The sequence below is a fragment of the Sceloporus occidentalis genome, unplaced genomic scaffold (assembly GCF_023333645.1).
Source record: "Sceloporus occidentalis isolate IW3139 unplaced genomic scaffold, rSceOcc1.0.p SCAF_6, whole genome shotgun sequence".
In the NCBI taxonomy this organism is placed as follows: Eukaryota; Metazoa; Chordata; class Lepidosauria; order Squamata; family Phrynosomatidae; genus Sceloporus; species Sceloporus occidentalis.
This window is the reverse complement of record NW_028316986.1, coordinates 31,925,735-31,952,709: the sequence shown is the minus strand read 5'-3', so window position 1 is coordinate 31,952,709 and position 26,975 is coordinate 31,925,735. Positions and strand designations below refer to the sequence as shown.

Here is a 26,975-nt window from a genome sequence, read left to right as displayed (position 1 = left end):
AAATAGGAAACATGTACAGCTTTCATATTTTCTTCTGCCACACTCATCAAGACAGTGTGCCCTTCTTCCCAGTCTTGGAACTATATCTTTATATATCCCACTCAGCATCTGCGTCAGCATTCTCTGAAGATGCCAGCCACAGATGCTGGTGAAACATCAGGAATAAACTCTTCCAGAACATGGCCACATAACCTGAAAACCCCTCAAAAAACTATGGATTCCAGCCGTGAAAGCCTCTGACTTCACATTACAATTCCAAGAATTTCATAGCATTGACCGATGGCAGTTAAAGCGGTGTCAAACCAGTTTATTTCTGCAGTGCAGATGCAGCCTAAGTTACTCATGAAATCGCCAGGAATCAGAAGTATTTTACATTGGGTAAATCACAGTCTTTGTGCTGTCCTAATAGAGACAGACACTTTAAACTGTACAGCCTAACCGTGATCCTACATTTTCTGATCCAACAGTAGTATCAAAGCCCTGAAACATAAAGTAGAAATGTATCTTGGTGTGTTTTAAAGAAATACTATTTATGTCAGCAAACCAGGACTTTTAAATGCCTATACAGGAAAAATATTTTGAGCACAAAATATTTGATGATAAATCAAATATTATCCTGGATGTAAAAAAGAGAAGATAACATTAATAGAAAAGATCAAGTAGAAGTAGGAAATGTTTACCACAGCCTGCTTTTCCTATAATAATGGTATGTCATTTCCCCCTCCCCCCCCAGACTGCTAGGTTAAAAGAAAGATTAACATGGCCACCTAGAGGTGAAGAGAATAATGTGAAAGTAGGCCAGATTATCTCTTTTCCCATTGTTCTTTAGCATGAAATTATGAAAAATTAAAAATGTTTTCAAAGTATTTTGATAATAATAAAATACATATTTAACTCCTAAAACTTTGAGTTGTTGTGTCTGCCAGGGAACACCAGTATACAGTGCAGTGGTAAATATAAGGGGTAGCCGTGTTGGCCATATAGCAAAGTATCATCCAAAATCCACAAGACAGTGATGCTTTTATCGGGCCAGTCAAAATGCACACTATACATGTTGCAGGCTTTCAAAGCTCCACTGAGTTCTTCATCAGGCAAAGGTGTTTAAAATGATACAAGGGAGAAATTTTAAAAAATGATGATGTTAGTTATAGCAAATCATTTGTTTTGCAAATGGAATTTAAAGTCTGTTTCCTGAACTGAATCTCCCAGCACTCACATGGGCAAAAAGAGGAGAGGTCCACCAGCATGAATATCCTTCCATAACATCTGAACTGAGGACAACAACTATATCTTGACCAAATTCAGGGCTATGACTAACATTGTCAATGACTAACATTGTCAATTTCTCCTCCCTCCCTTTAGTATCATTGTTACCACATTTGCCAGTGGAGCTTCAAAAGCTTGCAATATGTACTGTATAATGTGCATTTTGGTTGGGCCCATAAAGATATCACTGTCTTGTGAATTTGGGATGATACTGGTAAATATGTTACTTTCACCAGCATAGCTATTATTAGAATCCAATCTGGCATGATAGAACACACTTTCTGGCTATTTGTTCAAGTCCTCGATTTGTTCAAGTCCTCAAACAATACTGTGATTGTTACAGCATTTCTTTAATTACATGTTTAATATCCTGCTTTTAACATAACTCAGAGATACTCAGAGCAAGCCATTATGTAAACTTAAATCAACAGCAAGGTTAATACCAAAACAAATTTAAACATATCATTTAAACATAAACAGATCATAACAGTAGCAACATAGGAAAAAAAACTGTTCAAATATGAGATCTAAAAGGTCCAAAGCAAGAATAAACATTTACCAAGTGTTAAAGTAACAACACACACAGTAAGGTCTCTCTGGGAATAAAGTTTCAAAGCAGGGATATCACCTCCAAGAAGCCTAATCTCTGTTATTGCCCTTGATGGTGGTGAGGTAGATGTTAAAATAACAGACTGGCAGGAGGAATACAAACGTTGAAATCTCTCAAATCTTGTTTTCACTGAATTTCTTTAAATCCCATGTGTGGTTCCTCCCCTCTTTACTTCACATATTGTGAGACTCTGTTTTCTCCCCTTGCTGAAACTTGCACAGCCTTTACATATTTTTCATGATTCATACTTTTATTTGTGCAGTTTCTCTATTTACATCCCCTTCTTGAATAAAGCATCTTTCTGCAAACTGTTTACATTATGCCCATTTAAGCAATTCATACTGCAAAATATGTTCCTTGTTTTGTGTACACCTTGTTTCATGGAAATACTCTATGTCTCATGTGTAAACTCAAAGTGTATACTTTTCATTGTGACAAACCTCAAAAAATACAAAAATGCTACTGTCATGAAGACAGTATAGTCTAGTGAAATTTCATTCTCAGGAAGGAGATGGTCCTTGAAGTAGCCAAATCAAGCCATTAATGGCTTTATAACTCAATACCCATATTGCAAAATGCAGCCCTCCAGATGCTGGTGAAGTGCAATTCCTGGCAGCTCTGCCCAGCATAGCCGATAGTAAGGAATGGCAGAACAGAGGGGCACATCTTGCCAAACCCTGGTAATCTTTCTGAAACTACAAAACAAAAATAATTATTGAAATAACATGATTTAAAAGGATATACATTACTGTTATCGGATCCAAAGGTATTCTACCACTAGCAGAAAGCCTTTCCTCATTAATCAAGAGCTGTTACTGACCTAGTGAAAAAGCATTTGAGGACTTATCCAGAAGGGAGAAAAGCCTTTGGAAGCATCATGAATTTCCAGTTCTTTTTATTTTGGTATGATCTGCTTATATTTAGGTTTGCACCCAAACTTTTTCCTGAAATATCCTGGGTTTCCCTCACTGCTTGTGTTCCTCCTCTGCCTCTCAGTAATTACATGTCACATCTAGACTCATGCAACATTTCAGAAACTGAATTTCACCAAGTTCCATCGAGCCTTCTTTATTATTATTCAGGAGGTACAGTCAGTGCTTTAGTAATATTACATTAGTTTAACACTGGGATCTTTTGGTGCAAATATTCCTCGTTTCAACCCTGAATCTCCACTGAATCTGTGTCTTAGAAACAACACCTGTGTTTATTGGCAGAGGCCATCTTAGCTGGTCATGTCGCAATACAAGCAGATAGCTATGTACATAATTTCATTACAACAAAAACAGGTTAATTTGAAGTGAACCTGGAGGTAAAAATTAAAAGTACTTGGTAATGCCACGAGTTCCCAGGAACTGGTTCAGGATGAAGAAAACATGGTCTTGAGCTACAGAATAAAATTGTGAAGTCGAAGACTTTAATGGCCGGCATCCATAGTTTTTTGTGGGTTTTTTGGGCTATGTGACCATGTTCTAGAAGAGTTTCTTCCTGACATTTCACCAGCATCTGTGGCTGGCATCTTCAGAGAATGCTTGCCTGGAAAAAGTTGGATACATATATACTGTGTGAACCTGGGAATGCAGGAGTGATTTGCATGTGTATTGTTCTGGGTTGATGGCTGGCCTCAGGCTGGGAGGCTAATGCAAAAGAGGATTAGTGTCTGCTAATTGGTGATCATTATCTGCTGGGAAAGCCCCTGACTCTGCGTGGTTTCCCATTTGCTGAGTCCTTATTTTGCTATTCCTCAGGACTGGTAGCCAAATTTTGTTCACTTTAAGAGTTTCTTCTTTCCGGTTAAAATTATCCCAATGTTTGTGGATTTCAATGGCTCCCCTATGCATTCTGTCTGTGAGACTTGGGATTTGATCTGACCAAAAAATCCACAACAACTTAATGTAAAACAAAAAAGTTTATTGTAAAGAACGAAGGTAGAAGCACCCTGGACCACGTCTTTGCAGAATCTGAGGCACACAAAGGGAAAGTCTTAATTTAAACAGATCACGGACCCCCATCTTTTTTTCCTGTCCCTGCCAGGTTCCTCCAATTCACCCCCCTTCAGCAGAGGTTGGAGCCCTACATCAAACAACCCAAATGTAGGCATCATTTGGTCTCCAGACATCCTCTGCCCTGGGAAAGCTATTGATGCCTTAATTGATGACTTGTATCTGTGGAACCTCTCCCAGTCATAAATCTGTCTCAGGGTGTGAAGGATTCATTGCCCTGCTAGCCAGTGTTCTGCTTACGTGACCCATCCGATTACAGATCATGGCCGCAGATGGGCATTTCCCATAATGCCTTTCCAATTGAGTCCTACAGATACATACCTTTATTTAATACATACATATATTGCTAACACACCCTAAGATTTATATTTATATATGAGAATATATATATATATATGGGGCTATGTTCACTACTAGATAGGATCAGCAGCTTTTAACAGTCTGCCACTCCTAAGATGCCGCATTCAAACATTCCAACACATCATACAACAAAATAAAGGTTGTATGTACATATCATCAATGTGCATGTAACTAATTACTAACTTAAATTACTTAATCTAAACTCTTTAACTCATCATGACAGAACCACGAATGAATAAATGAATGAAGGGGATTTCTGACACTGTCATGGTAGTGGTTGGCATGGTCCAGGATTTCAGTGTTTTCAAACAGTATTTTATGCCCAGGATGGTTTGTGGTATGTTCTGCTACTGCTGATTTTTCTGGATGGCCCAGTCTGCAATGTCTTTCATGTTCCTTGATTCTTGTTTGCACACTGCATTTGATGGTCCCTATGTAGACTTGTCCACAGCTGCATGGTATGCGGTAAACTCCTGCAGTTGTGAGAGAGTCTCTCTGGTCCTTGGCTGAGCGAAGCATTTGCTGGATTTTCTTCATCGGTTTGTAAACCATTTGAAGGTTGTGCTTCCTCACCACTTTGCCTATTCTGTCTGTGACTCCTTTGATGTATGGTAAAAATACCTTCCCTTTTGGTGGCTGCTTGTCTTCACTTCCCTGGGTTTTCCTCGGCCTGATGTCTGAGCTGGAATAACCATTAGCCTGTAGAGCCTGGTCCAGGTGCTTCAGTTCATCTTCCAAGAAGTGGGGTTCACAAATGCGTTTTGCCTGGTCTACCAGTGTTTTGATTGTGCTTCTTTTTTGTCCTGGGTGATGGTTGGAGTTCTTGTGCAGGTATCTGTCTATATGTGTGGGTTTTCAGTATACTGTGTGACCTAAACATTGGTTCAGTTTGCAGATGTCCAGGACATCCAAGAATGGCAGTGTTCCTTCCTTTTCTTTTTCCATAGTGAATTGGATGTTGGGGTGGATGTTGTTCAGATGGTTCAGGAACATAGCCAGATCTTTTTCTCCATGGCTCCAAATGGTGAAAGTGTCATCCACATATTGGAACCAAGCTGTGGGCTTTTTCGGTGCTGTTACCAGCGCTTGCTTTTCAAAGTGTTCCATGTAAAAGTTTGCTATCACAGGGCTTAGAGGGCTTCCCATTGCTACCCCATCTGGTTTGTACAAATTGGTTTGTACAGGAACAAAACCTGGAACTTTCAAATACTTTTTTCTCATTTGGACAGATTCTGTGAAAAATAGTCTTAACATCACAATCCCCTATCCACCTTCACCAAATTACTATATAAAAAACATACGGTGCACCTTTACACAGGGGATCCATTCTGGACCCCCCTCCCTCCACATAGGGGAAATACCATGAATGCTCAAGCCCCATTTAAAACAATGGGGCTCATGCATGCCGTGCGGTGCAGCACACGCGTGCCACTGCCTCTTCCAGTGCGCAGCTTTCAGCTTACACGGGTGCACTGTACACACATTCTCTATAAGGAAAAGAGTTTCCCTTAATAAAATAGTAGTCCAGAGCTTCAATAAGTTGCTTTTTTGGACTACACCTTCCAGAAGCTCACAGCCAGCATGATTACCAGGCTAGTCGGCTTCTGTATATAAGTAGTCATTATGCTTTTGATACAAAGACTGTACATAGAAGGAGATGTATTCAGACTAGTGAAAGGCTTCTTCCACTACAGTACAACTGGATTGTATTACACCACCATCATCATAGCCATTTATTGTCTGTATTTGTATCCCACTTTGCCCCAAAAAACTGGGACTCAAGGCAGCTTATAATAATTACAATATAATTTTAAAAAACAAAAAATATTAACATTAAACTGTTAATTATCAGTAACATTTAAAACAATTAATACAGCACCTTGATAAAAAAAATATCCAGTTCTTAGAAGCTGGTTGAAATAAAGTCTCTGCCTTCTGACAGAAAGCTAATGAGGTCATCGTTCCAACTTGTCTAGGAAGGGAATTTTAGGAGCAGCAACCAAAAAGGGCCTATCTTTTTCCTCTCAGGGGTGCACCTGAAGGTTTTAGGACTGAAAGAAGGGCCTCTTCTGAGGTAGGCTCATATGGGAAGTATGGGAAATATAGGAAATATTATAACTAAAGAAGAAGCAAGCAGCAGCAGATAAACTCAAGCGAGCTATATCAAAGGGAAAAAATAAGGACGTTTGTGTAAAGTCTTAAGCACAGACATACACATTTTAAAAGCTCATCTATATTTATCTTAGATTCCTGTACATATTCAGAGAGGCTTACTCTCATGTAAGCAGGTAAGGGATTAGAGCCTCAGAGTAATTCCTTACACAATCACGTTTCTATCATTACTCCTGCATAGCCATCTGTTATATGACCTCCCTTATACACCTGATATGCTATTGCTATTGTGGAAGTGACCACAAGGGCCATTCAATTGGGTTGGACTAGATAGCCTTTGTGGTCTCTTCCAACTCTATGAATTTATGTCACTAACAGGATGTTAGCCATAGAACGTAACATCTAAAGAGGGTATAGGTAGGATTATGATATAGGTATAGGTAGTCCAATGTTGTATATGTATAAATGTGGCCCAGCCACACATTTGTATGTTATATTCTAAGTAGGAGAACAGTTGCATGGCGTTTACAGACCCACCGTATAACATTTGTTACAAAAAACAACAGATTTGTGACTAGAAATATATTTTATCTTCTTCATCGTTCAATTTAAGGACAAAAAAAAAACCCTCTATGGTTTTCTCCCACATGGAGAAGAAAATAGATTCAAGTACAGTACTTGAGAGGAATTTGTATTTTATAAAGTATTTTCAAGAATTATGCTGTGCTGTAACCATGGTTTTACTGTGCAAAACCCAATTTTATTGTGTAGAAAATATGTTTCCAAAACAGAAAGATTCCTCAAAAGGAAACATGTTTTCTGTGCAAGAAGTATTATTTGAACTGAAAATAATTTGTATTATTACACAAACGCTGCAATGTGTGGACCCTCTTGCCTTTGCTTATTCTTCTCAAGAGAGACTTCCCAAGTGTTGGGACATTCATTAATCAGCCATGAAAATGAATAGCAAACAATATTGTTAATGCATAGAGTGTATGAAAACGTTCAGATGTAACATTTTGGAAATAGTTATTCACTTTGCAGAAGCCTGGAATTGGCTGCAGCAGGTGATGTGCAAGGTCACAGTGTGTGCCAGAGAGCACCTAGCAAGATGTCAATATACTGTGTCATCTTTGCAAGGGGGAAGATATTCCAAGATGCACAGGAAATTGTACAGGAAGGTGTTGAGCTAAATTGCCACATGGCAAATGTGTATATAAGCTCAGATGTCCGTTTGTACAGTTTGTTAGGTTTGTAGTTGGTGGATGGTGTTGGTGATTGTTCTCGCGTGTGTCTTTGGCAACAAATAAACAAAGCGCCTCTACGGAGATAAGCCAGGAGTCGGTGTGCCTTTCTTCTAGCAGCTGTTTTCCTGGCATGCTCCGGCAGCTTAACAGTTGTTTATCTTCAACACAAAGCTTCCAAGTTTACTTTGCGCGCTCACGTTTGCATCAACAAATATTATTTCAATCTCCATTTGTAGTATCTTAAACACAAATAAATTTATAGAGAAGAATTAGAAGGACTAGGAAAGAAAGTACATTGGTTGGAATATCAGCAGATTAAATCCAAATTTAAGGAAGATATGATAAAAGAAAAATTTGAAACACAATAGAATCCCATGGATAAGATCATTTGGGATAAAGATACAGGCAAAGTATCAAAAATATATAAAATATTGATACAAAGAGAATTAGAAACAGAGACAGTAACCGATGCAATGGTGAAATGGGCACAGGAATTAGGTCATGTCATCTTATTTGAGATTTGGGAGAAGGCTTGGGAACAAACTGGCAAATTTACAACATCTCAAGTTCTTAAAGAAAATTATCTTAAAGTTACCAATCGCTGGTATTATATGCCTTTAAGAATAGCAAAAATGTATAATTTACAGGATAAAAATTGTTGGAAGTGCCATGTAAAAATTGGGTTATATCACCATGTCTGGTGGTCATGCCCAGAAATAAAAAAAATACTGGGCGGAAATACATAAAGCAATGGAACAGATCTTGAATATAAAATTCCCAAGCACCCCTGAATTTTACTTGCTTAATATGACATTTGATTTACGATCAGATATAGAAAAGAGTCACTAGAGAATGATGTTGTACCTAATAACAGCAGCTCAAATTGTTTTGGCCAAATACTGGAAATCAGAAAAAATACCGAAAATAGAGGAATGGTTTGCAAAAATATTCGAATTAAAAGAAATAGATACAATAATGATTTGGAAAAACAAAAACAAAAAACTAGATTACTGGGGGAAATGAATGGGAACCTGTGTTAAAGTATTTGAATGATATGTGGGGAATAAAGATATTTGTGTGTTAAAGTGAGAAGATAAGACCAGGAAAGAGATGAATAAGACAAAATTATGAAAATATTATGTAAAATCTCACTATATACTATATTATTTATGTATTATTATTTGGTAAGGATAAATCCTACAAAGAAAAATGTGCAATCTGGAAACCATGATAGCAACGTACAGACAAAAGATAAGAGAAATCTTTATGTAATGAATGAAAATAAATAAAAATTATTTGCAAAAAAATTTATTATGACACAAGTGTCTGTGGATCAAACCCACTAAAATTTATTATAATAAATGCAGGGCTGAAACAGTGTATCTTGTATATAATGTGTATTTTTAATACTTCTATGAAGAGCTGTTCACTGAAATTATCTTACAGTAAGAACAATATTGTAACTATATTTCTAGGGAAGAATTTTTTTCTCTTTCTTTTATGTGTCCATTGTTAAAGTAATTTGTGGCAGTGACTGTGTTTATAATCAATGTCAGATGGAAGCTATTCCATTCAATTACAATCCAAATCTCTCAGGTATCCTTAGGATTGTAGATCAGTGATACAACAGCACACTTTGCTAGCAAATTTGAAAAGCATGCTAAGATACCACAATGAAAAATTCAGCCCTAGCGACATTCAACAAAGGTGTAACTTCTGGAGTTTTGATAATATCCCAGTTAATTTCCTGCAGTAACAATATGGTTATGACATTTAACTTTAATAACATAAACTTAATAATAAACAGAAACAATACAGAAATTCATTCAGTGACAGACATTTATTTTAGAGCATAGAACCATTATTTTTAGTTTGAGGTTTGTTGGGTGGGCTTTTCTACCTGCATCAGTCTTCCAAAGCAGACAAATTATGGAGGTAAAGGTCAATAAAGGCTAAACTAAAGATGTTCTGTAATTAATAGAACTCACCATCAAATACAAGAAATAGAGAATTTGCAAAAATTTACTATCTCATTATGGTCTACAAAACACAAATCTGAGACCTGCCACTAAGGAATACTAAGAATAGTTAGAATCATAGAACTGGAAGAGACCATAAGGGCCATCCAATCCAGCCCCTGCAATGCAGGAATACACAGTGACAGCACCTCAGACAGATGGCCATCCAGCTTCTGTTTAAAAACCTCCACAGAAGGAGACTCCACTAATCTCCAAGGGACTGTGTTCCACTGTCCAACAGCTCTTACTGTCAGGAAGTTCCTCCTAATGTTGAGGTGGAATCTATTTTCCTGCACCTTGCATCCACTGTTCCATGTCCTAGTATCTGAAGCTGCAGAAAACAAACTTGCTACAGCCTCAATATGACACCCCTTCAAATATTTAAACAGGGCTGTCCTATCACTTCCTAACCTTCTCTTCTCCAGGCTAAACATACATAAACATTGTTGTTGTTGATGATGATGATTTCTGCTCGCTCCCCCCCCCCCCCCAAAATTGAATTCAAAGCAGGTTACAATTTTAAAGAATAATACACATTTTCTAATTTTTACAAGGTCTAATGTACTAAATAATAAATGTGAAGAATCTAGTAAACCTATACACATTTCACCATGCCTCACTTATGATATACAGGTTGAGTCTTCCATATCTGAAATGCTTGGACCAGATGTGTTTTGGATTTCAGATTTATTTATTTATTTATTTATTTATTTATTTATTTATTTATTTTGGAATATCTGTATTTGCACATACATACATAATAAGGCATCTTGAAGATGGGACCCAAGTTTTGCACATAGCCTGAATGTAATTTTATGCAATATTTTAAATAATTTTGTGCATAGAATAAAGTTTGTATACATTAAACCTTCAGAAAATAAAGGTGTCACTATCTCAGCCAGCCATGAAAAAAGTTTTGGATTTTGGAATATTTCAGATGACAGAATTCCAGACAATGAAGACTCAACCTGTACTGCCAACCCTTGCATGGGAGCAGAAGCAGAAGCCACAAGAAGCAGTGAGTGCTTTAAAAATGTATGTATCTGGACAGTATGAAAAAACACCATAGTAGAGCCTAAAGGTAACTGTTGAGTGTAACTGCTTTTGCACAGTGATACGGGTGAATTCGCTGCTCCAAGTTTTAATGGGCTCAAACAGGGATGTTAAAAACCCAAGTTTTTTTAAAAATGTGGTTGGAATATCACCAGATTAAATCCAAATTTAAGGAAGATAAATTTGGAAGATTTTGTTTAAATGAGGGTGTGTTTATTTGTTTGTTTTTTGCATTAATATGTAGGACTGCACCATTATAGGCCTAAATCAGACAATTAAGTTGCAAAATTAAAAAGGGCATGTTGCACGTGAAAACTCTTGGAGATAATATATGTAATTGATCTACATTAGTACCTGAGGTTGAAATAGTTTATAGCAAAGAGCCAACATAAGACAATATGGGAGACACTGAGTCAGGACTAATACATACTTTGTTCAGCCCTCAAAACCGATCTGCTGAGCTGGAACTGGATGTAGTTCTAGGCCTCCGCAGGACTTCTTTCAGTGCTGAACAATGCCACATAGCACTGCTATAAATAAGCTTTATTGGCAGTATAAGTGATGCTGCATTGTATACAGCCAACCAACATCCTGGCCCTTTTACTGATAGTGTGTAGCATTCCCTGAGAGTCAATGGTAGAAATGATAATGGTAATCTACTATCCCTCAGCCAAATTCAGTTCCCATCACTGGCTAAACAGAGCTCCTGGATTCTATGCATCCCCTCTATGGTGAGACCAATGAACACCCAAGGGTTATACAGTACAGAAGCAACCAAAGAAAATCAAAGTGCACAAGTGTGTTCTGTCTTTTCCCTTGCCTGCAACAGCTATGAGAACTATACAAGCAGGTTAACAACGTAGGACATTCACTCCCCAAATCTGCTCTAAGCTGTTAGTTCACCCTGCATACCCTGCATTATTTTGGGGTACAAATATTTTGTTATAAAAGCAGTTACAAAGAGCCCATAAGCATGAACCTCAAAAGATTGGTCACAGACCTGAGGGCATTGCAAAGTACCCCTGCAACTTTATGGCTGTGAATATTGCTGCTTCCCCACCCCTTGCAGTGTGCATTTCCTTTTGAAGGTCACAAAGATTTGTCAGCTTAAAGCATTAAACAATTTTTTCTGCAAGCCCCCACTGTACTTTCCCCCACCTGTTCTTATCCCAAACGACTTGGGGTTGTCCCAGGGGAAAAAATCCATCCAACTGCCTCAAGACTTTATAAAAAGCCTATCTTGGCACTCACACATTGGCTCAGTCTGAAATCAGGCAAGAATGCTGCCAGATTTCATACTGACCCATCAACACAGGCTGAATGTCTCCGCATGTTTCAGGCAGTCTTGTTGAATGACTGTCACTTCCATTATCTGCTGATTGGAGCTCTGCTGCTGGACTGGTAAAGTATTGCCTTACCTCTACGTTGCCACATGCTTCTGTTAATCCTTGTGTGTGAGTATTATTACATGAATGGTGATTTTCCCCTAAATTGCTCTTTGTGCTTTGAGAGTTCTAGTTCCTAGACTAGGCAAAATCCCATCTATCATTACCATACCCCTCTCGCTGTTCCCAACTAAACTAAATTAATTTCCCCATTGAATACAATTTGTGGATGCCCTATCAGGACCCTTTGCAATTTTGGTAATACGCCCTTTATATCTTTTCCTAGCCTAAAGTCCCAACTTAGTGCAGAAAGTATCAAACAAGGTCACTAATACAAATCAACCCTTCCTACATCACCGGACAACTGTTACCATTTCACCATGATGATAGCAAAGGCCCAACTCACTACAATAGTCATTGTTTGTAAATCTTCAATGGTATCTAAGCACCTGATGTAAGACCAAAATACCTTTAGCCATGCATAGCATCTGAGAAAAATTATCCCCACAATAGCATTGGTGCTACAGTAAACTGCATATCTGTCTGTGTTTAATCTGTGGACCTGAGTCTGTGAACTCTTCAGTCTGTGAACCTGAGTCTGAAAGTCCCTTGCCCTTCTTGGTTGACCATCCAGGGAGGAGATGCAATAAAAAAATCGTTACAACTAATAATAAATGCATCCTTTCAGGAGGGAATATTTCCATCTACCCTAAAATAAGCGATAGTGAAGCCGCTCTTGAAGAAACCCTCCCTAGATCCCCTGTTGAGGAATAATTATAGACCATTTCTACCATTCTTGGGCAAGGTGACTGAGAGGGCGGTCGCCTTCCAACTCCAAGCTGTCTTGGATGAAGCCGATTATCTGGACCCATCTCAAACTGGCTTGAGAGCAGGGTATGGAGTTGAGACGGCCATGGTCGCCTTAGTCGATGATCTCCGTCTGGGCATTGACAAGGGAAGTGTGACCTTGTTGGTGCTCTGGGACATCTCAACGGCCTTTGATACCATTGACCATGGTATCCTTCTGGAACACCTGAGAGTTGGGTATCGGGGGCACTGCGCTCCAGTGGCTCCGGTCCTATCTCTCAGGAAGGTTCCAGATGGTGAGGCTAGGGGGACAGTTGCTCTCATAAAAGAGAGCTGACATCTGGCATCCCTCATGCTGTTTAACATTTACATGAAGCCACTGGGACAGATAATCCGGAAACATGGAGCACGGTGTTATCAGTATGCTGATGACACCCAGATCTATCTCTCCATGAATCTGACTGACACAGTGACTAAGGAAGGCATCTCTCCTCTGGATCCCTGCCTGGGGTCAGTAATGGGCTGGATGAGGGAAAACAAACTCAGGTTGAATCCAGAGAAAACAGAGATACTCATGATATGCACCCCAAGTCCAGGCAGGGAGATTTCCCATCCAGTCCTGGATGGGGTTACACTTCCCTTAAAGGACAAAGTTCGCAGTTTGGGAGTACTCCTGGACTCATCCCTACAGTTATCATCTCAAGTAGATGCGATGGCCAGGAGTGCTTGGTACCAGCTTCGGCTGATATGCCAACTGTGTCCCTGCCTGGACCGAAAGGACCTTGAAACTGTAGTACACGCACTGGTAACCGCTCGCTTAGATTTCTGTAACACACTCTACATGGGGCTACCTTTGTACCAAGTTCAGAAGTTTCAATTAGTCCAAAATGCAGCAGCCAGGTTGGTCACTGGAACCTCAAGGTCAAACCACATAACACCTGTACTAAAATCTTTACACTGGCTGCCAATTAGCTTCTGGGCCGAATACAAAGTGTTGGTGATTACCTTTAAAGCCCTACATGGCTTGGGCCCGAGTTACTTGAGGGAATGCCTCTCCCGACATAATCCGTCCCACACTCTCCGAACATCTGGGAAGAACTTATTTGAGCATCCCAAGGTGAGGTTAACATCTACTCACCAAAGAACATTCTCGGCTATGGCCCCAACGCTTTGGAATAATCTTCCAGAAGAGCTCCGACTCATTTCTACCTTGGATGCCTTCAAAAAGGCGTTGAAAACTTACCTCATCCAGCAAGCATACCCTCCTGAGCTTTTATAGACCTGAGAAAAATGCTACCTCCTGATTAGGAGTCTACCTCAGGTTGCCAATGAGATTTTATATTGTATTGTTTTTAGATAATACATGGTTTCATATTGTGATTTTATATAACTGTTATTAGAATTATTGTTGATGTGCATAATTTGTCTGTAATCCCGCTTAGATCCGTCGGGAGAGGCGGGACAATATAAATAAAACTCATCATCATTATTATTATTATTATTATTATTATATTATCCTCTGATGGCTATTCCATGATGAGGCTACATTCTCCACAAAAACTATTGGTAGGTCCCAAACATGACCTGTAATTTGCAGGTTGACTAAGATTTCCTAACCATTACATCTAATTTGCTGTGTCCTTATTCATAAGGGTGGAAAGTGGCTTCTAGGCTGGCTTGCTTTGTGCTCGCTCAACAATAACTCAGCTGAAACAGTAATCCATAGTTTTCTTCCTGGACTCTGTAACGTTTACAATACTTCTTGATGCTGGTGCTCAAACGTCCAGCACTGCTGCTGAAGCTGACAAAAAGGAACTGAGGAAACTCAGCAGGAGCCCTGTTAGAGGAGTATGGTGTACCTTAAGCTGTAGAAGTTTCCACAAGCAGGAGAGCTACAAAAGAAGGCCTCAGGCCCAAAGGCCCATGTTTCTCCTTCCCTCACGTCATCCTTTACAGATGACATAGTCAATAACCCCAGGCTAGGATTGGCCAGTCCAGATGTTGATCCAGCAGTCTGAGACCAATCACAGCCCAAATGGGGCCTCAGAACAGAGCAAAAAACTGGTAGGAATAAAGTCTTCTAGAACATGACCACATAGCCCGAAAAACCCACAAATATCTATAAAAATTGTCATTTCTTGAAAACTCCACAACAACAGCTGGGACAACACATTTCCCCACATACCCCTTACCTGCCACCATGCCTGTGATGTCAGATGGGGGCACTTAGCCACATGGATGTAGCCAGGTACCCTGTTTCTTCGCTTATGGGCCACAATGGGAGCCTTGGTGGCAGGTGAGGGGCATGGGGTGGCGACAGCTCCATGGCACATTGGTGGATGGGCATGTAAAAACCTTCCCATCACCACAACAGCCCGTGGACTAACTCAGGTTGGAATGAGGGACAAGATACCACAGGCTTGGCCCATGGTACCCTGTCCGTCTGCTCCGACTCATAGATTCAAAAAGCTTATGAGTAGTGGAGAATGGTTGTGTCATGGAAAGTAAGTTGTCAGAAAAGAAAAGGAAAATGATGCTCCTGGTGGAAGGTATATAATTGTTAATTACACCATCAGAAGTGGATCAGAGGAATGTGTCATTTAAAGAGTCCCATCTTGGACCACATTTTAGTAAAGGAAACAGTCACAACAGATAAATGAAATGGATGTGTCTTAATTTAAAATCAAAAGACACACAGTAAGTACTGTATCTTCAATTTACCTCTCATTTTCAGACTCTAAAAAGGCCATGGTTATCTCCATGCCTAATGATACTCTTGTCCAATACTGAAGAAATTGCCACATGACAAGCTTCTAGGCCATGACTACCAGCACAAGGACATCAAGAAACAAGGTCGTGATTAGAACCACTCTGACAGAAAGCAGTATCATAACCAGGCTATCAGAATTAGACTTAAGAACTAGATGTTAATAGCTATTAGATGAGACCAACATTGTTATTCCTATGAGAAAAAGCAGAAGAGTATTAATGCTAATTCAGTGTTGCCACCTATCTCTTGTAGGGAAAATGGTGTAAATTCTATACATATTAAATATTAATTTGCAACCAAAATCATTCCTCAGCCCACACACTCTGTACCATTATGCTGTCTCTGCAAATGCAAAGTGCTTTTGCATTTTTGTAGTTTTAGCTAGTAAAGCTAGCTAAAGCTTTACTAGATTTTCCTGGAAGTAAACCTGTGCAAATGATTAAAGTGACATGATCCCAGCAATTGGAAAATAATATACAGCTATTTTTTCTCATTAAAACTACTAAAATTATGTAAAATTTTAAAGGTTTAAAACTTAAAGAGCTTCAGATGTAAAACTAACATCTGAAAACCTTTGCATTTGAACAGCTTGTCGGAAACAAAAAATACACTGTTTGTGAAAAACTTAAAAACTCAAGGGGGTATTTTATTTGTTTCTCATCTAACACAATTGTTAAGCAAATATTTTCTAAACAAGAAAAATAGTTCACTATTGTTGCATATGTTTTTAGTTACATAAGGTTGCATAGTAAATTATTCTAAATCCCAAATGTACATTTGCAACAAAATTTGTGTTGAATGTCTAAAATATCACTTGATGCTCTTCACTTTTAATATGAGACAGAAATTTCAAAAGTTCAGCTCTGAACAGACATGCAGTGCTTTTTAGCTTTTTATGGTTTGCTGGTTTCTGTTTTCTCTGCCATTAAAATTCAAGGCTGTGCAGGCAACTCTCCTTCATGAATTAGACGTAACCATGGATGTTCTTCTTTATGTATTCCTGCATTAAGGCAAATTTCATTTGTAATATATTATATTTCAAAATCATCTTATTTTGAAATAGTTCACAAATATGCCTAAGTGTGCTCTAAATGTTTTAAGGCAATATGTTCAAAGTGCTAATATTAAAACTAAACAAGATACCAGATTCAACTTGCATTAACTATCAGTTCATACAAATAGCTTACTTTAATTATGTAGCATCAAAGGTTAAAAACATGGATTCATTTTCATTCCTAGGAAAAATAGACCCAATTTTTGCTTTCATGAAAAAGGAGTCTGCCCTAACAATGATCACATCAGCTGGGCACTAATGTAACCCAATATTTAGTGCAAACTGAGAGCAGATGTATTGTCATAACAGGTGTTATTCTGTGCCTTCAAGTCATTCCCAACTTATGAAGATTCTAAGGTGAACTGATCACACAGCTTCCATGGCAAGATTTCTTCAGAGGAGGGTTACCTTCCTCTGAGGCTGAGAAAGTATAGCATACACAAGCTCACTCAGAAAGTTTCCATGGCTGAGCGGGAATTTGAACCTTTGTCTCCCAGAATCCTAATCCAAAACTCAAACCACTGTCAGAACAGGCCGAATAATAAAATAAGTAACATAAAGAGCATGGGAGGTAACTATTCACAGACCTCAAGCTTTTCTTTTGCTTTTTCACAAAATTCATCTTGAAAAACAGACAAAACTGAGCAACATTTTAAAAAACAAAAAGTAAACTTGAACTATAGAAGAAATTATTTCCCAGGATCCCAGGATTAATTTCCCAGACACCATCCTTAGGTACAAACTGGCTTTGAAAATAAATTCACAAACTTAGAATAGGTTAATAGACCACAATGATAGCTTTTATTCATTGTGACATGTCAGTAGCCTAAAATAAAGACAATCAACTATGTGCCTATTTACAAATGCTTCCCTGTCTATCTAGCAGACAATTTTGACTTAGTACAGGAGGCCATCTGTATCAGTGGTTCCCAACCTCTTCTATGCCCCACACATCTAGGAAATGTTTGATTAATGTTTGCACCCTCTACAAAATACCATATTTAAAGATGAAGAAGCTAATCTCTAACTTTAAACTACAAACTGACCACATAACAATACTGCAGGTGAACAAATTGAACTTTTTAACAAAGCTCATAACTCAGTGCATAAAATGCAAATCTAAATTGAGCAATTCGATTCTAATTTATTCAGAAAAAAATTGAGTGATGATTTATGTCTTGTCACCCAAGGACACAAGCCACTCTTTTGGTGCACCGCCTGAAATTCCATCTGCAGGCACCCATACTGTGAACTCCTGATCTGTATATTCCTAGTTCAGTGCTACTTTAAGTTACACAAATGACAGGGTGGACTGGTTTCCTGGGTCAAAGCCTGTGGTAATCATTTTAGAGGTTGTTTACACCTGAAAGACTGTGTAATATAACTGAAGATCAAGCTAAGTTTACATACACACATAGAAACATGCATGTATATTATGCACACAAATACACAGACACAGAGAGTATGGATCACTCTTAAAGGAATGGGTGTGCCACAAGATCTGATTGTTCTAAAGCACTTAGGACAAGAGGCCATCATTAGAACAGAATCCAGAAAAACAGAATGGTTTCCAACTGACAAGATAATAAGGCAAGGCTGCATTTTATCATCATGCCTGTTTAACTTCTATGCTACTGTAAATCTATTATACATAGATTAAAATCACAGAAAGGAGGCATGAAAATTGGAAGAAGGAACACCAACCATTTAAGATATAAAAATGACACCATACTATAGTCATCCTTCTGTATTCACAGATTCTCTATCCATAGATTCAACCATCCATGGCTTGAAAATATTAAAGTATATATCAGTTCCAAAAAGGAAACTTGATTTTGCTATTTTACATAAGGGAAACCATTTTACTATGTCATTGTATTTAATGGGACTTGAACATTCACTGATTTTATTATCCACTGGGGATCCTGGAACCAAACCTCAGTGGATACTAAGGGCCCACTAAAGTAACAAAAAAATAGCAAAGACTATGAGTGACTCTTCAAATTCAACCTAGACAATGAGGAAATAGAAATAATAAAAGAGTTCTCATATGTAGGATCAAATATTGATCAGAGTGGAGATTGCAGTCAAGAAATCATAAAGAATGAGGAAGGCAGCTATGAAAGAACTAGAAAAGTTCCTAAAATTTCAAGATATACAGCTGAGAACCAAAGTTAGAATTGTAGTGGGCATTCCTTTATCTGTTCCAGATCCCCCTGTGTAAGGGGAATACAGCATATGCTCATGTTCCATTGAAAACAATGAGGCACGTGCTCACAGGTGCACGCACCATATATTTTACTGTCGCACGGCTTCAGCATAAGCTCGAAGCCACATATAGCGCACCCGCATATGGCGTGGGTGCATTGTATAAGCCATGTATCCTTATTACCATGTATGGATGCAAGAACTGGACAATTAAGAAAGCAGTTAGGAAGAAAATCAATTCATTAGAGATGTGGTGCTGGAGAAAAGCACACATCTCTAATGGGCAGCCAAGAAGTCCTATGAGCCTAGAAGCCACATCAAAGCCATGCTCAAGTTTTTAGGACTGGAGCGTGGCTTTGGCATGGCTTCTGGACTTTTAGGACGCATGCATCATTTAAACAGCATACCTCCAAAGTGACCTGAAGCAGCTTTATTTTGGCCTGTCTGTACAGGGTCAATAAAATAAAATAAAATAAAACCTTGATTTTCCATTTTTTATAAGTGACACCATTTTGCTATGTCATTATATTTAATGGGACTTGAGCATCCACGGACTTTGTTATCCATGGGGGATCTTGGAACCAAACTCCAGCGTATAACAAGGGTCCACTGTATTAATATTAAGCAGTTACAATGTTCAGCATGTGGCAAAACAATCTTTTTCTCCAAACACCAAGGAAGAGGCTAAGTTTATTACTGGGGAAAGTCGAAACATTCTGGCTACCATCTTGTAGGATAGTCTAAGGATGAAAGCTCATTTCTTGCTTGGAAATCTAATGAAGAACAGATAATCCTTCTTATTCTTCTGTTTGTGTAAGAGATGACTGGGGGAAGAATGGGTTTTTAGTTGTTAAACAAGGAGCCTGCACCACCCAAAACAGTGCCAGGTTGTATCTGCTGCTACCTCTAATGCTAAATTGCACATCATTTTAGTAAGGAAACAATGTACTGTAACTACTGAAATTGTATCCAAGTTTCCCATACTACCTGTACAGGCGAGAGCACTGTGACACTCAGTAAAATTACATTGGTCTCAACAACAAACAAGAGTCCCATGCAGTCTTACATGACACAAAGTCTTTGTTTAACAGTTAAACAAAACAAAACAGACACGCAAATGCTAGCAACTTTCTACAGAACAATAGATGCTAACAATAATGTAACAACATTTTGATTACTGTTATTATTGTTATTTTTATTACTGTATAAACTCATGTATAAGTCGAAATTTTAGTCAAAAATTGACCTCAAAACCCCTGAGTTGCTTTATCCACAAGTCAATAGAAGTAGGATACTTTTATTTTAAAAAAAGGAACTATGCCATGGTGAAAGGCAAGAGTATATACCAGTGATGGCGAACCTATGGCACGCGTGCCAGAGGTGGCACTCAGAGCCGTCTCTGTGGGCACACATGCTGTCATCCTAGCACAGAGTTTGCCAGAGTTTCTTACTAGAAAGCCAGAGGGACGTGGCACTTTGCAATAAATAAGCGGGGCCTGGATTGCAGTTTGGGCACTCAGTCTGTAAAAGGTTCACCATCACTGGTATATACCATCCTGAAAGCACTGACTCCCTTCTATTCTTTCATCCATCCAGCCTTTAGGGTGAGCACACACAGGTATCCCTGTTGGAATTTTATAAATTTTTTGACACTGTTTTCCTTTGCTTCATCCTTTAGATCCTTTGTCCCTGCCCTAAAGTTTTACCCTAGATTTTTCCACAGGTCATATAAAAATCTACAATTTTGTCCACAGTACTTGCCCTTGACTTTACATGAAGTCAACCTATATACCATATATACCTTACTCCCAATATAGGGACACAAACCAGTAAAACAAGCTACCGTCCTTTGAGAACAATGGCATTTTTCCAACAAATAACAAGAAAATATTTTTAAAATATCAGTACTTATGGATGCAGTAATGAGTAATAGGGGAAAAAATTTTTAGAAGTAACATTCCAACTTCTGTGAAATTGAAGGCTTTCATGGCCAGCATCCATAGTTTTTTGTGGGTTTTCAGGCTATGTGGCCATGTTCTAGAAGAGTTTGTTCCTGACATTTCGCCAGTATTTGTGGCTGATATCTTCAGAGAAAGATGCCAGCCACAGATGCTGGTGAAACATCACGAATAAACTCTCCTAGAACATGGCCACATAGCCCCAAAAACCCACAAAAAACTATTCCAGCTTCTACTTTCCCAACATCCCAGGCAGATGCACATTAACTTATCCTACTGCCCTTCTAAATCCCTCCTTGATCAACCAATTGCAAAAGAATCTACAGACCTGGCCTGTCAGTCTTTCCTTTCTTCACACCATTATCTACAATTACCTCTTTATGGGCAGAGGGAAAAAGAGGGACCTTCTTGTCACTTTAAGGAAAAAATGCTGTCTCTGTGAATCTTTGTGGGGAAGGACTTACCTGCTGAATTTCACAAAGACTAAGGGACTGTTTCAGGAGGAAACCTAAAACCCAATGCCTAGGGCCTGGTTGTAAGTAAGAAGGCAGGCAAGAGGAGGCTAAGTGGGAGCAGTATACCATTTGCCCTAATGCACCAGCATCCACTATGTGCCAAAGATCGCATCAATGACTGTTAACAAGTGTTACACAGTAAAAGAAATTTACAATGATTAGCGTCAGACATATTAGAGGATTTTGTTATTTTTAAAGGCCCACTAACCTGGCAAGGAAAGATATTACAATATCAAGTGACTTAATTTTCAGTCTTTCCACTAACAACTGGGAATGAGAAAAATCATATAGCATTGAGCTGAATACTGAAAATTGTTGTATGCTGATTCTCATGCTACTGCAACAGTTCTATCATAAATTAATTTCTTTCACAATTAAGTGGAATTTTATATTTTCTGGACTATAAGATTTAACATTTCAGAAAATTACAGATAAATAACACTACAATTCTATACCTTCTACCCTGAAGGAAAATGCACTCAGCCCAATGAATCTTAAACATTATGCATGTTCCAGGAAATTCAATTTATCCTGCATAAATTCCTAATTGCTTCAATGCCAAACTCCTGGTTTTACATTTTGCTACCACCTTTTGAGTTACAACCTGTTTATTTACACTCATTTTGATACATGTGAAAGAAGAGGAAGTAAAAAGTAAATGACATACCTTCATCTATTGAGGCTTCACTGCTGTACCCATCATACTCTGCAGACAAAGGGCTATATTTTTGTCTGGTTTCCCAAATATAGTTTTTTTGCTGTCTGCTATCACCTGCTGGTGGTCTGGAACTTTGTGTTCTGGACAAGGCTTCATGGTATTTACCCAGTGCCTCATCTTCACTTTCAGATGATGAACCACGCTGATCTTTATTTAGGTATGAATTATCTATTTCATGGGGGAAAATAAAAATTGATAATAGATGATGATAATAACATAAATGATGATTATAACATAAAGAAGAATGCTAAAATTATATTGGTTGAACACTTAACTGTTAATGTTTTTTTTTCCAAACAGACTATAGCCCACACTTTAACAAAGTTAGGCAATAGCTCAAACTTCAAATAAGTACACTATCATAAAAATATTTGTATTGTTTCTCTTCCTGGAAACATTACAAAACTTCTAGTAAGGAAATTATCCATCCTTTAGAATCCTGAGGTTTGTGGCATGGTGAGGCACTAAAGTTCTTTGTTTAAGCATTCTAAATCCTCTCCCTAAATTGCAAACCCCATTATTCTATAGAATGGAATCATGGCAGTTAAAGTGGAATAATCATGCTATAATTGCCCTGTGTGAATATACTCCAATTTTTAAGGGGAGGAACATGGGTATGAGAATTTTGTTCGGGTCTACTGAGACAGGAAGGTTCTTCCCTCCATACCAAGTAATGTGTGTGGGGGGGGGGGGTTCCTAATCAAGAAGTGAACAAATTGATAGACTCTTTTGCAATTAATAAAAGGGTTTAATCAGTAATTTCTATTGCTCTAGTTGTTGCACTGATAACTTTATGTCAACATTGATTTCATTATCTGCAAAGTCTGGGTTAAATTCATCTATGACTACACTAATTATAAATTATGTTTAGTATCCTTCAGTTATTAAAGGTGTTGTAGATCCTGTTTTATTATTTTACATGCTTGTACTAATTTCCAGATTATGTGTTTTCAGGGCAATTTATGATTTTATGAGAGACAGCTGCAGTTCAAAACAGGCTAGGCTTTCAGATACTGTTTCTTGTAATACATCTGTTTTACAGTTTATATTCTAATCCACTAATATAGTTAACAAATGTATACAAATATTTAGAATTCAAGAATAATGTATAAAAACAAAAACAAACAATGTAATGTAATCCAGACAAAAATCCAGCAAAATCCAAGAAAATAGAAGGGGGAAAGGAAAAAGAACAGTTTATTTACAGCTGTTGATAGCATCAATAAGAACAGAACATATTTTAATTAATTTCAAGGAGTATAAATAACATTAATTGGAGCATATTTCAGAAGATTGGACCTAATGACTATGTAGGCAGAAGGCAGCTTGTGCACCTGATTTTTGTCTTTCCTTTCTCCCTCTTTTGTGTTCTGCTAAAAATACTCTGCAAACATATAGGGATGTTTTGAAGAGTTGGGATCTGTTCATGCTAGGAAAAAACTACCTGTAATCAAGTGAATCTTTGTATACCATTTATCCATTCTGTTTCCCACGTACACTGTAGTCCTGTATGACACAGTGACTATTAGGAATGACACACAACCTACTGGGCTGATTTTCAGGGGCTAATGGGGGCTATAAAGTGGGAGAAGCAAGAGAAAGATCTCTCGTACAAACTGCCTTCTCCTTAGAAAATAATACAGAATTGGAAAGAGTCTCCACTCAAATGATTGTTTTATAAATCATTATGAATGCACTCTATAAAAAGGCTAGACAAAGGAGTATGTAGTAAAAGATCCAGGAAAGGCCAAATGGATAAAGTATATGTAAGACAAAGACACCTCACCTTTTTCTGGTGTCGTCTTACTACCCACTTCTTTTGAAAAACATTCCTTAGTCTTTTCCTTAGCACTCTTTTTTGACAGAGCAGATGACACATTTTCTTCCCGCTTTGTTATAGACTGTCTGTGGCCATCATCAAGTGTTTTGCATTTCTTTCCTTTATGTACTTTTTTAAGTCTCAACTCTGATAATTTTGATTTGTGCACTTCATTCACTTCCACATTCCTGGATGCAACAGCATGCACTTCTTTGGTATTCTTGGAATCTGCTCCTCGTGACTCTTTTTTTACTTTTACATGGAACTGATCCTCAGACGGTTCTAATACTTCACGTGACTCTTTACTTGTGTCTTTACTGAGGGATTTCTCTTGTCTGTCTGAATTGCAATTTTGACTAATATCTTTTGAAAAGGTAACTTTTTCCAAAGAGTCACTTCCTCTTTGTTCGTTGCATTTTGCTGAATTATTCATTACCTTGCAAACATCTGCATTACTAAGAGGTTTATTAGATTCAACATTTATATCACCTTGGTTTTTGTGTTTGTTATGAGTTTCTCTGCCAACATTTGTATTTTGTTTTAAAGAATCAATTTCTGTGTGTTTTTCCTCAGCGCTGCAAGATTTTTCTCTCATATGCTTCTCAGTGTCATAATTTAATGGTGCACTGTTTTCTTGAGCTACAACAAACTGATCACCCTGCATTGTAGCTGTATCATCTGTACGAAGGCTGTTGATCATGCTTGTTACCTGCTCTGTAACTGAGTCAGCTACAGTATAACTGACATCACCAACAGCACTAGTTAGATCATCAACAGCATTACTCAGCGTGTCAACCAGGGAAGACATAGAAGGAAGGTTTACATTTTGTTGAAAATGTTGTTGGAAATTTTTGAAAAATGCCATATTTTAAGTGTTTATTAACAAAACAGTATTTTAAAAATTCATTAATTTGTCAGTAATCAAACTCACTTTTAATTACTTGGTGTTACTGTATTAAGTCCTACCATATCTTAAAACGTAATAAAGAGGAGCAAATGTTTTCTACAGAAGGTCAGACTTATTTATTTTCTATGTCCTTTCCAATATTATATTAATCTTATCAACTAATTTTAACACAAGCAGACATTTGAAATATTACAAGGAAAGTGCCGGATTTTACCCTATACCTGCAAAGAAAAAGTGTAAACATATTCAAATAATATATTGTAAATAAATTGTTGCTACAAAACAATTATGTCGTATCACTCATTATTATCTCTGCTACTGAGAAACTATAAAGATTACCTAAGTATAGACTTCATTCTTCATGTTCTACTGACCACAAAATTTTATAGGTATGGGCAACAATTTCCATAGAAATAAGCATACAAGCTCACTAAAATGAATGGGTTTAATGACAGACAGATCTCTCTTAGGCTGCAGGTATGGAGTGCAAGCTGATTCAGTTAAGATTATTATGGGTTCTGTTGTACTGCCTTCAATAAACTATAAACTGCATTCATATGAAATAAAATAGGTCATCCCACCATTCCAAAGATTCAGTAACATGTTGTCCCTTTTCTAGCAAGAAAATGTAATGGTTGCTCCAGTGTAATGCTACATATTTGTATAACTTCCATATATGTATTCATTTTAATTGTATTTTGGAGGGAAAAAAACTATTAATTTCTTTCCATCATATAAAACTGCAACCGTTAAAGTAATAAATAAAATTCCCACAATTATATAGTTCCAAGAAATACAGATGACTGTACCAAAAAAATCTGAACTTTAGAAATATTTTCAAATTATAGCTAAACTTTTTTCCCCTTTACATATTACACTAGGGATAAAATTTGATACTTACAAAGCTTTTCCTGTGTATTTTTTCTGGCACTGTATCGTGAATTGAGGTCAGGTAAGCCTCCAATGTTTTCAAAACACATCTTCTTGTTAATATACAGAAAAAGAATCAACAACACGACAATAAACAGCCCAACTGCTGACAGAAATCCAACTGCCTCAGGAGATACTAGAAGAAACAGAAAGAATCACTAGAATAGAAAGCACTAACTTTTTATAAAAATTAGGTTATTAATCACACCCAGCCTCAATCTTATGTTGAAATACATAAACATAACATAGGCCCGAAACAGACAGGCAGACGGGGGTGGCTTCCAGGCACTCCAGGAGTGTGGGGTTTACCTGACACATGTCCCCAGAGCACCCAGAAGCCGCCACGAGGCTGTGCCAGGACCACCTATGGTGGCCCAAAAATGAGCCCACAAGGAGCGAATCTCTTCCACTCCTTCTAGGACTGCAGCAGGAGGCACCCTTGGGGCCACAGCATGTGTTCACAATGGCCCACGAGCAATTAGGCTGGGAGCAGCTTTTGGCTGCTCCTTCCTGCCCATCTGCTTCACCCCATAAATTAAAAGCAACATCCTGGTTTGACTAACTTCATGACAGAACTGGTCACCCTCTAATCTGGAATTTCACATTTTGCATTCCAAAAATTATATCAATATCTGAAAATTTTAGCGTGAGATTCCATCTCCAGTGGTCCCGCCTCTGATATAGCACAATTCAACAGCAGCCAGCAGGAAGATTATAAAGTCCTACATGGCTTGGGCCCGAGTTACTTGAGGGAGCACCTCTCCCTACATAATCTGCCCCGCACACTCAGAACAACAGGCAAATATCTATTGGAATATCCTAGGGTGAGACTGTCTGTAACTCACCAACGAGCATTTACATCTGTTGCTCCTGCATGTTGGAATGGACTCCCTGAGGAGATTCGTCTCAGCTCTTCCTTGGAAGCTTTTAAGAAAACGTTGAAGACTCACCTATTCCGCTTGGCATATCCCCCTGATCCTACATAGAGATAATTACCCTCCTACCCCATCATCTTCCAATGTTATGAGTACTTGTGATGATAATTTGTCATTATGAGATTGTAAAATGTGAGATTGTGAGTTTTAATTTGTTTTTATAGGATGTCTTTATATGAGTTTTTTAGTGGAATGTTTTTTACTGTATTTTATGCTGTAATACGATGTGTTGTACATCTGTATTTGTCTGTGAACCGCTTTGATCTCCCAGGAAAAGCGGTATAAAAATAAAGATTTATTATT

General features: G+C 38.1%; 1 protein-coding gene across 15 annotated transcripts in view; it reads right to left on the bottom strand.

Moving 5' to 3' along the window:
- Positions 1–26,975, bottom strand: part of SYT14 (synaptotagmin 14) — a 106,506-nt gene that overhangs the window by 52,542 nt on the left and 26,989 nt on the right. For 10 of the 15 annotated variants that reach the window (XM_089529243.1, XM_089529242.1, XM_089529233.1 and 7 more), the window contains 2 exons: positions 25,709–25,873; positions 22,031–22,249 (listed from right to left, as the gene is read on the bottom strand). In XM_089529243.1, coding sequence (XP_089385369.1) covers positions 22,031–22,249; positions 25,709–25,787 — 298 coding nt within the window. In that variant the 5' untranslated portion in view covers positions 25,788–25,873. Of the gene's footprint in view, positions 1–22,030; positions 22,250–23,867; positions 24,766–25,708; positions 25,874–26,300; positions 26,923–26,975 lie in introns of those variants that run through there. The other 5 variants (XM_089529229.1, XM_089529230.1, XM_089529231.1 and 2 more) reach the window with 2 other exon arrangements.